The sequence below is a fragment of the Anopheles marshallii genome, chromosome 2 (assembly GCF_943734725.1).
Source record: "Anopheles marshallii chromosome 2, idAnoMarsDA_429_01, whole genome shotgun sequence".
NCBI classification, from domain to species: domain Eukaryota; kingdom Metazoa; phylum Arthropoda; class Insecta; order Diptera; family Culicidae; genus Anopheles; species Anopheles marshallii.
Window position 1 is genome coordinate 8555001 of NC_071326.1, and position 13448 is coordinate 8568448.

The 13448-nt window shown below is 46.2% G+C and overlaps 1 protein-coding gene across 1 annotated transcript in view; it reads right to left on the reverse strand.

Moving 5' to 3' along the window:
• Positions 1-13448, reverse strand: part of LOC128707483 (uncharacterized) — a 55627-nt gene that overhangs the window by 17675 nt on the left and 24504 nt on the right. Inside the window, exons 5-12 of the mRNA XM_053802437.1 lie at positions 9667-10207; positions 9478-9595; positions 9233-9384; positions 8945-9136; positions 3176-3366; positions 2817-3063; positions 2585-2745; positions 2053-2314 (exon numbers count right to left, since the gene is read on the reverse strand). Coding sequence (XP_053658412.1) covers positions 2053-2314; positions 2585-2745; positions 2817-3063; positions 3176-3366; positions 8945-9136; positions 9233-9384; positions 9478-9595; positions 9667-10207 — 1864 coding nt within the window. The remainder of the gene's footprint in view (positions 1-2052; positions 2315-2584; positions 2746-2816; positions 3064-3175; positions 3367-8944; positions 9137-9232; positions 9385-9477; positions 9596-9666; positions 10208-13448) is intronic.

Below are 13448 nucleotides of genomic sequence, written 5' to 3' on the forward strand. Positions count from 1 at the left end.
ATTACGATTTTAAGTTAAGTAAAACATCATCCAAAATCTGTTTTCAAGCGGAATAAATTGATAAAGATGGTATAAAGGAAACACAACGAGTCATTTGACGTTTCGCTTCTTTTCTTCGCTCATGAATATCTTCTCTTGGCATGAAAGCTAACATGAGCTAGCTGACTCACTCCAGTTGAATCGGCAACGCAATATGCTCATTCTCATAGGCACATCTTCACACATTCACCGATAACGTAACGGTGTTCGTAATGCAACGCAATGTTAAAATAAAAACAAATCTTGAACATTACAACATTGCCGTAATTCTTTGCAATCAACAAGTGTCAAACAAAACATAATTTACTGATGAAACTGTGTTGCAAGTTGCGCGATGAACTCGCCTTTCTGCTGGGCAACTTTATCTAACAAATCTACACTTACATATGGAACGTTTTGTTTGGGCTTGGTAGCTAATTATGTCACTTTGCAAATCACACTTGTAGGCTTTGGAATGAATACGAAACGCGAATTACTTTAAATTCTCCAAACGCAACCGTGCCGCATGAAGAGCTTGCTGAAACTGCCAACCGCTCCCATTGACAGCAAGAAACCCATCGAAGCTGAGCGCGAGCGATAGGAAAGCAGTGAGACGTGAGAGCGCCACCACACGTCACCATCGTTCGATGACGTGATCAGGGGTAGAAGCGACGAATTTTAGCGGCTTTTTTTGTTTAATTGGCCTTCGTACGTTCGAGAGGCGAGCCTCTACCGGCAGTGGGTTGATATCATTTGCTATGGCGCGATGCTAAAAATAGCCACTTGTAGCCTTTTCCGAGTAGACCGAAGCGGAAGAGATACTTTTGTACAAGCTGCGTTAGCACTTAAACGAAGACACTTTTTGTAGAAACTCACAAGTTTGGAAGACTTTTTTTCGTAGTGCCAATTCGCTTAAGAATATACCAGTTGATTCGTTAGAGCTTAAGAATCAATCATTTTATATCCTTTGTTTTATTAACACAAAAACGCGTTATCGAAGAATTGCTACTATCTGTCTGTTTATGCTGCTTTGCCCTCACTGGCTGATGTGCTGATTTTGCAATAGGAAAAAAAAAATACAATGATATCATCAAGGTCAATAACATCATGTCTATGGTCTTCCGATTCCGAGCTTATCTTCCGAGAGCATGAATGTGAACGGACTTTTCATGAATGAAAAGAGACGAATGAACGGACGAAGCAAAACAATCACTGCCTACACTGATGTCACTGCCACTGCTGCGACGATTTAGTTTTAAATAGCAATGTATAATAATTTATTGTTATTTTTATTTTAATCGTCGCTCAAAGCGGTTCTAACTGCTACACATTGTATAACGACAACGGGTAGGTATGTGACACAGATTACCAAAAAAAAAAAAAAAAACAGTTGTGAAGGTATGTGAAGGTAACAGTACTATCAGACAAGGGATGAGCTATATTGTGTCACTCATTTCGGGTGTGTTTATTGTTGTGACATCTGTATTAACAATCGCATAAACGAATGAATGGACGGACATTCGGGGTGGGGTAGTAAAACAACGTGGACAACATAGTATGTACATTGAACTTATATCATCGAAAGTGGGTGCTAATGAGAGTTGAAACTGATAATGATTAGTTGTCTTAAATGAACGATGAGTGACGACAGCGCATGATGGGTGGAGTGGAGTGGAGAGCTGTGAGTGGAGATCGGGACAGATCGATCGGAGACACTTATCGCGGGTAGGATCGGGTAGGTGGAGAGGGGTGCTCTGAAGGAACTGTCTCCAGACAAGGGGTGCTACAAATCGTGTACTACCGAGCAAACAACATTCATTCCAATCACGCACACTAAACTAAATCAAATCGAAATAAAAATGGTCAACCGTAGCAGCAAACTTCGGTTTCAATTTTTTTTTGGTCGTTCGTATGAGGAACATTCGTATCAGGAATTTTCGAGTTCCGGTTTGCTGCTATGGTGATAAAGGGCACTGCATATGCACAGAACAGAAGACAGCAACACAAAACGGAACCGGTGATGGTTATATTTACTTGGTATCATTGTCGGTGTGCTGTCCGCCGACTGTGAGTCGCGCGATTTGGTTCGCACGGTGACGGCCCGCGGGTTCAACCCGACCAGCTTGCCGATATCGATGAGGGCATGGTCACCGGTCGGTGAGTCCACGTCCGTTACCTTCTTACCGTCGGCGTACACGGCGTAACCGGTGACCGGGCCGGACGAGGGTGGGCGCGTTACCGGTTGCCAGGTAACGAGCAGTGTACCGTCCTGCGGTCCAGCTTCGACTTGGATCTCCTGAGCGGAAGTGGAGCACGGCGTTGGAAGAATAAAAAAACACCGGGCGCAGATAAAGATAGAGAAGCAAAAGAGTCAGAGTGTGAAGGAGGATAACCAAAGAGAGAGAGAGAGAGAGAGAGAGAGAGAGAGAGAGAGAGAGCAAATAAACCGATCGGGTGAGGGGGAGATGAGGTGGGAGAGAGAAAGAGAGAGAGAGAGAGAGTGACGAGGTCAATGCAACGATCGTTGTGCTGGTGCGGTGGTGCGTTGAGGGCGAACAAGCATTACCTGTGGCGGATCTGGCAGTCCTTTGGCTAGGGTGCGGAAGTCAGTGTACGCTCCGGGCGCTTCCTCTGGCGGTGGTCCGGCTGGTGGTGCCTGCTGCTGTCCCGGTGCCCGCAGATGCTTCGCGCGCACCGTGACGCGGTACTGTGTGCTTGGTGCTAGTCCTGTTCGACCGCAGAGAGGTTCGCAATGCGTTAGGTTTGTGTTGGCTGTGCTGCGCAATACCACTACTTACCCGTGATGGTGTGCCGATAGACGCCCGGTTTAACCGTTCGCACCTCCACATTGTTCACGCAGACCACGTGCTGATGGTTGGAGTTCGCCGGCAGCCACGAGATGACGGCACTGGAACAGGTGATGTTCGTCGCCCGTACAGCCGACGGTCCGAGGTGTGCCGTGTCGCGGCCGATGATCATTGTGCAGGCAGCGTCACGCGACGTTCGCCGGTTCTGCGTCACGCTACGCACACTAATCCTGTGTGGCTGTGGAAGAAACAGATGGCGGAACCGCCCAAAGTCAGCATCGCGCGAAGTGCATCTCGGCCCGCGCAGGGCGAGCGTGAGCGTGTGCGCAGGTAAATGGTTGGATACGTACTCGGTTGGAATCTACGCCTTCTACAAGGGCCCGGGTGCGTTCGGTTGCCTTGACCGTCACCTTGAGCACACCGTCCACGTACACGTGGTAGCTCTCGATCTGATTGCACATCGGTGGATCCGGCTGCGACCAGCCGATCAGTACGCTCTTGTTTAGCTGCCGCTCCAGGGTTAGGTGCTTCGGTGCAGGAACTAACACGGAGAACATTAGTTCGGCGCCAGCTGCGGCAACGGTTCGGCAGAAAGAAAAAAGGACACGAAGGGAAAGGACAGAGACCGAAGGACGATAGTGGAGTAGACAACCCTTTCGCTCACGACAAACAAACGCACTAGAGGAACATATAAGGAGTACGAGTAGACAGAGAGCACAAAAGCGCAGTACATCACACACTGATCAGACAGAGATGCACAGAGCTTCGGAAAGATGCAAGAGAGAGTACATAATGTCTAAACTAGTGTTGGATGAATCTGTTTCCGATTCATATGTCTGTTCGAAAGTTCGAGCTGAACGAATAATTCTGAATTTATATTTTGAAGATTCATGTCTTCCCAAAGATTCATAAACCTTCAAGGATTCATAACAAAAGATCTGAATTCATGAGTCTTTGAGGATAGAAGAATCCTTGAGGATTATTGAATTTTTGAAGATCCGCAGATGTCTTAGGAGGTAATCAAATTAAAAGTATTCTGATAAATATATTTCATGTTGTACTGTTTGAAATGAGTGTTTTATGTTGTTTGGTTGGACATCCTGCAGTGCGCAAACATTAGCAACATGAAATTGAGGTGCCATAATTTACTCCAATCATTCTTTTGTACTGGACAATAAATGTCAATTTTGAACGACTTAAAAAAAAAACAACATCAAAACACAACTTTTCCGCACTGCACGTCGGAGACGAAGTCATTTGTTTGAAATATTGTGCATCGTAACTGTACCAGCTTGAACGATTCCGAACTCGTACTTTCGCCAACACACTCGCTGCTAAACGATCGGCGTGTGACGAATCCCTCATTTTCTACCCATTACCCGCCCACCACTCGGTGCCGTAAACGATCTTGGTTCAGTTTGATTTCCGGCTGCTGCTTGGAAGACGCCGCTACGCAGACACCGCAGGCGCGGGCGGTGTTAAAGAAAAATTGAACACATTTCAAACTCGCTCCGGTCCCGTTCCGCGCGGTAGCTTAATGGGTTTGCTATCGTTCCCGGTTCCCGGCACCGGGCGATATATGGCCGGATGGCGTGTAACATGAAAAATGGTTATCTTCCGGCTAGTGAGCACCACCTGATGGGTACCGATCTATTTTGCATCGAGTGTATCTCTGTCCCTCGTGGAGGGACCGCTAAGGATGGCAATTCGAGGCTGAGGGCCCGATTGTCTCGTGATTTGTACAGTGTTGCTATTGCCTCATCGCCCGCCAGCACCCGTTCGGGAGCTGTTAGTATGATGGCTTAAATGTAAGATTTATTGCAAGCGCTCAAAAAAGTATCACCACCACAATAGGTGCCACTCGTCGGTTGCGGTTTCGTGCGATCGCTTTCACCTCGGAGTCCCTCGGTGCTACAAACTCGGCAAGTCATAAGGTCGACCATATTGGCGTCACCATATTGGGTGGTGCAATGCCGTTGGAAGTGGTTTAAAGGGGGCTTTTTTTTGCAACTTGCACCTCCCTTTGTTTCCGTTCGGCCATGCTCGATTGAGGCAGAGCGCGAGCGTAACATATTGTTCCGGCAAGATAACGAGCAAAAACGAACAACCATCCGCACGGGTTCGTTCCGTGCGCTCGAACTCTCAAATAAAGCACCGGAGCAAAGTGAGGATGGCGGTGTTGTTACTGTAGCGCGTCGCACACGTGACATCATACGGGGTGCCATATGCATACGGAGGTGGGAAGTGGGCGTGAAAAGGGACAAGAAGGCCTGTCGCGGGAGCTTTCTGGCAGCCGGAGTGAAACTGACAGGAAACATGCACTGACAACTAACACGCGATTTGGGGTGGGGGGAGAAGGCAGACTCGCCCACCCCCACCGCGAGTGGCTCGCAGTGACAGAAGATGTAAGGATAGGACTAGCAGCAGACAGTTGAGCCGGCAGTGACACGACGATGGACATGGGGATGAAGTTTCTTTTCGTTTTTGCCGATTTTACTTTTGAAGGAAAATACGACCGCGGTGGAAAAAAACAAGCTGAAGAGTTTCGCCCAACAATCCAAACGATATAGCTTTTGAACGTTTTATGCTGTTGACGCAAGGAGTGTGTAGGAGAGTGCAAAATTCCAATTATTTATCTGTCGTATTCAACACCTCGTTCTTTGGACCGGAAAGCTTGGATGGCATGGGGCATGAAGGTAACCCACTCGGTACTACAATGGTTAGGCGTGTCGTATGGTGGTTGTGGCATTACCTAAGGATCAACACGCACGGGTCCTCCGGTTTTCAGCCCTCAAGGATTGCTTTCACAATGGAACCAACAAACACACACATACACTACACACTCGAATCAAATCAAATTTCGAAAGCGAATAGCAAAGAGTGCAGAGAACTCATTTCCTTCTCGTGTCGGACATTTCGCTCAGGACCTCACCGCAGAGAATAGACTTTTGGATAGGGGTTCCAGGCTTATTGCTTTATTCCCCATGGTGTTCACGTATGTGGTATGGGCTTGAAAAAGAATATTATTCTAATCTTAATCATGAAACGCTTGCTGCAAAACGGGAAAGATGCATTTTCTCAAAAGCAATGCGATTTCCTTGGTAAGACATTAATTTGAAAAATTGTTCGTATCTGATGCCCAGAAGGTCGTACGAGGTGAACTCCATGCGACCTGTGGGCTGTGCAGAAAAAAGCCCTTTTTTGCACTGCCAGTTTCATGATTCAAATGGGTGGAAAAGTGTCTCATCGCATCCAATTGTTTCCTCCCACTAGGTACACACTTGAGGAGCTCGTAGCACGAAAGGCAGCATACACATCCGGGCACAATAGATGAAGATTGTACGGCAAAGTATGTCTACGTGTGGAAACTATTTGTTTCAGATTGTGCCACCACCATGTGCTTTGGGCGTTCAACTCCCCCGGGCAGGGTGGTGGTGGGTTTTGTGCCGTGCTACTAGCGTGCGGCAGATGCGATAGACCCTTGCCACTGATAGCCGGTGGAGGGAATCAGTTAAAACAGATTCGTTATTGCCGCACAGTGCATTTCTTGGCACTGCTGGAAAAGAGCGCGATGACGTCCGGGATGTCCCGTCACGTGGGATTTAAATTAATAACAACACTTTGCACGGTACGTGTACATGTGTAAGGAAGCGAATGTTGAGATGTGTTTTTATCCGGGGGCGAAACTTTTCACCGTGACATAGAGCTTCTTCCCGACGTGCCGGTGTTGAAAGAAGAACCTGAAGTGAGGCGACTTCTAGTCACAGGATATTTCAAGGATAGTGCAAGCAAGCCCGGTCAGTCATGTACCACAGCTAAGGCTAAGACACGTGACACACATGTTACTCAACCAAGGTCGGTTTTTGCATTATTCCACCAACGCCATTCGAGATGGTGAATAAAATCGGGATAAAAAGAAACCGGAGAGCTAAACTTTTGCTCCGCAAGATGAACAACATGGAATAAAATGTTATGCCGTGTCAGCTATAACTATGATTTGTTTCCGAGTTATTGGAAAACAGGTTCATCAGTGAAACAAATTCGATGCAAAGCAGAAAAAAAAATGGAAAAGAGAAAGTACCCAACGGGACTGACAGCATGGCGTGCATCCCGGTGAAGTAACATTTTGTGGCTGCAATCCCGCAAAAAAACCACTTGGAACACTCGGAGACCTGAGGAAACAAAAATAGGACGCGCTAAACTTTCCACCCAAAAATCTTCCAGCAGCCCACGTTACGAGGTTTGATGAAAAGGCATTGAAAGTTTTCCCTGCCCTGCGAAGGATAAATCTGTCCGTTTTCCTCCCTTCCCACTGCCCCAAACAGCCAGTTACGTCGAAAATGTCTGGCAACTTCTTATGCAGTTTGGGTGTGTTTGAATATTCATCGTTTTTGCTTCTTGCTGGAACTGGAACGCTTCGGAGTTGCTGGAATCAAGCCAAACCAAAACCCTTCCCATTGTGGGCGAAGCCGAAGGACGGATGGGAAAAATGAAATGTTTTTGTGTGTTACTAAAAAGAGCTGCGCTGTAAAATGTTTGCGAGAGTTGGGAAAACAAGGACTAAGAGCAAAAGGGGGCACAAGGTTATATGGTGATGCATAATATGCTTGCGATGTGAAATTGTATTTAAAATTGTTAAACACTGCAGATGTTTAAATCAACAAGTTATTGAACATTTAAGAATGTTTGAACGTAGTTGCGAGCTTATTCGGCTAATTAGAACTTTTAAAATAAAATTTCTGTTTTTTGTTTCTCGGGGTTTAATAAAATGTTGGAACATACCTATTGTTCATTTTTTTTCCAAAAATACATTTAAATACTGTGAATATTCAGGTTTAAATTTTACGTTCATTAATTCCAAACAAATATTATTGGAAACTTCTCAAAGTCCTTTAAATGTCCTACATTCCAGATGAAATTCTTGGCATGCTAACATGAAGCTAAGCAAAGGATAGTTGATCCTTATATGATGAAGGCAAACAAAAGGTAAGAACAAAGAGATTCTTTGATCTCACTGACTGACATCCGACGATGTATGTGTATGTGTGTGCATCACTTTCATTGCCTACAAAGGTAGGGAAATTTTTTATAAAACTGCTAGATCAAATATTTGGAATATTTTTTCCTCTTCAAGTTTTTCTTCTTCGAAATGAGAAAGGCTTTTGGAGATCGGTTCAAAATGTCTACCGGAGCCCTGAGTAAGCCGAGACTAGTTAGAAAAATCTGAAGTTTCATACTGTTTCTTTCGATTTCTGGTGATTCCCGCGATTCTGTTGTAGTTAATTTTTCGCTGTTTTATGGCACTCTTTAGCAATAATAAACAATTAAGTAGATTGGAATGATTTGAAAGGTGAAATAAAGTAAATTTCCTTGAAGGTGATATTCACGACCATTTACAAAACTTTTGCAGATTATTCTGTATGTTCCTTTTTTTCGCCAGCATGGCTTTGATCATAATATTTTTCGTAGAATGCCAGCATCTTTCGTGATCGTGAGTTTAACGGTGCTGTACGAAAAAATCATCTTTCGCTTCATGGGCCATTTTCCCGGTACGCAGTGTATTTGCTGTTGTTTGGTGTTTTGCGTTCCATTGCGTTCATTTGTGGGAGGAAAGTTTGTTGCAGTAGCAAAAGTTTAGTTCTGTAGGAGTTATCCCTCCCTCCCCTTATTTTCTTCTCTATGTGTTCACTTCGGGAAAATGGTGCCCTAATCAAACAGTGTGCTTGCCGAGTGGTTTCATATCCCAACGGAATGTTTCATTTGAGTTGGTTAAGCAAGCGTTCTACTTTGATCGCACGTGGTTGTGCTCTGTACGGAAAATGTTTTTCTTTTTCTACACAGCCACAAACAAACACGGAAGATATGGAAGATAGAAAAGCACATACATACACACAGAAAGAAGTGGTAGAATATGCAGGCAATTTTACTACTGAGGGGTGCCACAGTTGGGAAGGTGCATGGTATAGTAAGAAACGGTAAGAACTATCAAATAGTTAGGTGGAGTGGGACAGGAAAGAACGAACTCCGAACCATAGAACAGATGTCTCGCCAAGGAGACAGGGGGATCTCTTCGTTCCCGGGGCAGAGTGGAAAGCGAGTGCGAGTTTTGTTCGCCATACCTGTGTCGGCTTCATCATCCAAATCCTGACCTAGGTCGGTGTGTGTGTCGCTGATTCGTGCCAGGTCTTCCGATGTGTGCGGTATAAGCGGATTGCTCGAGGGAAGCGGGGCCGGATCGAGCGGAATCGGGGCATCGTCAGCATCGCGTAACGTTGACACTACCGCCTGGTGGAACTCTAACAGGTCGTCACCTGTGCGCGATGAATGGGGTAGATCAGTATTGTAGACAGTCCATGGACAGGAGTCTTCACGGTGAAAGGTTTTCATGTGGTCGGAAGCGTACTTACCCACTAGTCTCTGTACGAACGATGCTGGGACGAGACCTCGCCGGCCGTCTAATAGCTCCGCATCGAAGTATCCTCCTTGTGGTTCTCCGTTACCCCATACTAACAAGTAATCACCCGCGCACAGCGCCAACTCTCCTTCGGAGCCTTCCACACTGAACCAGTAAATATAAGGCATGATTCGGTTCGATTTATTCGATCACATAGAATTGGGGGGTCAATGTGAGGTGCTCAGTGCTAATACTTACTCCGGAGGATCGTAGGAAAATCGCGCGATAAATACGCAACATCGGCCCTTGCCCGGTATGTCCAGCATGTCGACCTGAGGTTCTCCAGTACCGTTGAGAGTCAAACCGTGGGATCGTGCTGCAAGGAAAGGGCATAATCGTCAATGATTTGGGATCTAAAGGGAAATGGAAACACCGGCGATCACTCACCGTCGAGCTCCATACCGATGAGCGATCGGTTCTGGGTATGCATGAAGGCAGGATTAACGCCATCGATTCCGGTATAGCTATCTAGGCCCCAGTTGGCGGGCGGAATGGGTGAACAGGGTGTGCCGCCCCGCTGACCGTAGCGCGTCAGCAGGTCCAGCTCGTCCAGCGGTTTCATGTTGAGCTTCGAGCTGATGCCACCGGTGCCGCTCAGCAGCGGGTTGGTGTAGGTCGAGTAGGACGAGCTGGTGTTGTAGTTGGTCAGATTGGTGCCGAGCGTGCTGGTGAGCGGGTTGGTCGAGGTAAGATTAAGCCCGGTACCCGTCCCCAGCCCGCCGCCCAACCCGCTCAGCCCGGAAACGCCCGCCCCGGTGACGCCAGACGTTGTGCCGAGTACGCTCGCCAGTCCGCCGGTCGTCGCAGAGTGCGTCGGGAACGTATACGATGAGGCGACCGGTGCCACGCTCAGACCGAGCGTGTAGCTGGCCGAACCCGACGGTATCGAGTGTGTGTTGTGTAGCGACAGGACGGGCATGGTCGTACTCTACGCCAGACGATGACGATCACCAGTAGGAGCACGCAGAAGAAACAAAAAAAAACGAGACAAGAAAACAACCGATGTAGACACGAGCTGTTAACAAAACGGCACGTCTTGCAGACGTAGTCGCAGCGGCGACGCACAGGTACGTAGTGTTCCGCGTCTCCTCGACAGAGGGCAACGGAGGAGTGCCGGAGTGCAGCGGAAGCACCCGAAAACACTCCAATGCGGACAATGTCTGGCATCCGATACGCGTATGCGACATACACGCTGGTGCGCTAGGATGATTATACGCTACGGATGGAACATGACGTTGGGTGGATTGTGCGATGAAATGAATGAAATAGGTTTTGGGAGCGAAAATGAAATAAAAAAACGATATCCTCTTTGGGGTAAAGGGGGGATCACACAAACTACGGCTCCCAGGCCGCAGTTGGATGCTGACAATCAGCCAAACCAGCTATCCGTCTTCTTTTCGCTCGATAGGACAAATCGAAATGTAGTGTTTGCGTTGATCAGCCGAAGTGCATAACAAACGCTGGGAAGAAAATGTGCAAAATTCTTAACCGTGCGTCAAAACGGTCCCCAATGGTCGACCGGCCCGAATAGGCCGAATTCAAATGAGGATGGAAAAATTGCCATGAATATGGTAATGTGTGCCTGCGCGTGTGTGGTGGGCACAAAAGAATGACGCCCAGCATTGGCAGAGTCAGACAGAACCACTCAAACATTTGCCGTATAACAACGAGTCGCTGGCATTCATTACGTGTGTGTGTGTGTGTGTCTGGGCGTGTGTGTTCCGCAAAACGGACAAACGAAATGACGACCCCTTTCGGTTGGTTGAGGCAACGGTTCCCATACGGCTCGAGATTAAAAATTCCAACGAGCCAATGAGCTTTCGCTGGTACAGATGAGTGTCAATGCAGAAGCGGTTCGCATTCTCCGGCGAACGGTTTGTTCACAGATTATTTGACACATAAATTCATAATGGAATTCGTGTTTGTGGCTGTACTGGTGATTTTTTTTTAGGCGATGGGCGATGGTATTCGAGGTTTTAGTTTTATTTCCATGAGGATGGGGACGGGGATGAATTCTTTGTATTGTGCAGTGAATGGTGTGACCGTACATTGTCTTTCATTATCGATAAATAATCACCCTTGCGGGAAGGGATCATTTGTGGGAAGAATATCAATAGTCTTTGAAGAAATTTGTATTTTCATGCTGGAATTGTTGTTTACTTTGATTAACAGATCAAAGATTGAATTAATATCACTTGAAGTTACAAAGCAATAACGTAATTGTCGAGTTTGTCACTACTTGAGCATAATAGTTGGCACTTTTACTGTGATACGAACAATCTTCCATTTTACACGCACGCACACATTTGCTTAATGTTATTCAATACAGCTATACTTGACACAGTAGCCGTAGTGATTTGAATAGATGTTTAAGTAGACCCGCAAACTCTGTAAATCTCGCAAGATTGAATAAATAAGGCCCAATATTCAATAAGATTTGAAATCCAATGATTGTTGCCGTCGCCACATCCGGCACACACCACACTTACTTCGGTGTATTAAATCGACTCGGTTTGGTTGAAATATTTGTTGAGCAAATATTTGCCAGCGTGTGCGTTGTGTCTACACCGAGGCACGGACACGCACCGCACCGGTCCGGTTCCCTGGCTTAAGGGATGGAAAATCTGATCATTTCACAACACCAGACATCCAGGAAAACCCCTCGACCGATTTCCATCAGCGACCTGGCGGAAAACTCATCACAATCACAAACCACTCATTCACACACACGCTCGGTACACAGGGTCGTTCACGCACTGGCACCTACACACGCACGCCGACAAACGGACGAGGTCCGTGCGTCAAGTGAATCCAAAAACGGTGGCAAACGGGTTCGTTCGGGGTTTGGTTAATTAAATGTCGTTCGGAGTGAAAACTACTCAGCAAAGCGGTGATGGTGGCATCACATCGAAAGCCACCCAACAACTATTAGCAGCCCCTTTTCCCGTATGTACACACGCGGTGCGTGAGTAATTTGTGCGAGAGATTTCGTCCCCGGGGCACGTGCAGCACTCGTGGCCGGGACGGTAGCCGTTCCGCAACTGACAGCGTTGCGTTTTGCGAGGCGAAAAAATGTATCCCTGTGTGTCAAGCTTTGTTGTTGCTTTTATCAACAAATCGGGCACGTTTGGCCTCGTTTAGAGGTTCGTGTGTTCCAGCCGTTTTGGGGCTGGACGAGTAGCAGCAACAGCAAAAAACATGTACGAAACGACGCCAGCAAACGCTAGTGGCAATGGCGTTGGGAGTTGTGTTGCGGAAGTCTTCAGCATGCAGAACCAACGTGCGTCATAAAGTTAGTGGTGTGTATGTGTTTAAACAGCATCATCCGTACGCTAGGACAGCCCGAACAAGGTTTGTAAACTACGACAAGCAACTAGGACAACCATAGGCGAATATAAAGTGATGCGTATATGAAGGCCATAAAGTGCATCCGATGACGCGCACTTGTATGTTTGTAAAAGTGCTTTCAAACCAGACAGCCACATTGATGACGTCTATAAATAGCTGATGTTCTAAAACTGTATGTAGTGAATTGTTGCAAAACGGTTTGTTAGAATAATGTATGCTGTGTTGAATTGCAGCTAATTTGGAATGCGTTACAGTCGGACAAGTAATAGAATTTATTTAACACAATATGATTTTGATCAATAATTCGACTGGTTAGAACTTCCTTGTATTTCGTTGCGCATAATGAATCTCTTGATATGTGCCATTTATATCAATCTTCCGTGAAGAGTGATTCAAACGATGGGACGACTCGTAAAATATTCAAGAGTATCTGAAGATCTACAACTCGCAAAAGATCCTAGAGCTTCTAAATGCTCTTGGAACTCTTAGAAATTTAAGGGTTTTTGGGGATTTTGGTATTTGTTGAAGAATCAAAAATCCATAGAGCCTTAGATGAATCTTCATAGCTCTATGATGCGTTTAAGATTCTTGAAGCTTCGAAGGTTTTTCACTCTTGAAAGATCCTTCACACTTCATAATAGAAATTCAAGGTCATTCAATTGGTTAAAAGATTTGTTTTTAAGATTCTCAAAACTGATGATTTCAGATTTACCCAACACTAACTAAAACCATTGTAATTATGACGCTGTAATGGTTGCCTTACCAGTTAGCGTTACCGAATGTTTCATTAAACCGAAACTCTCATCCACCACATTTGGTGC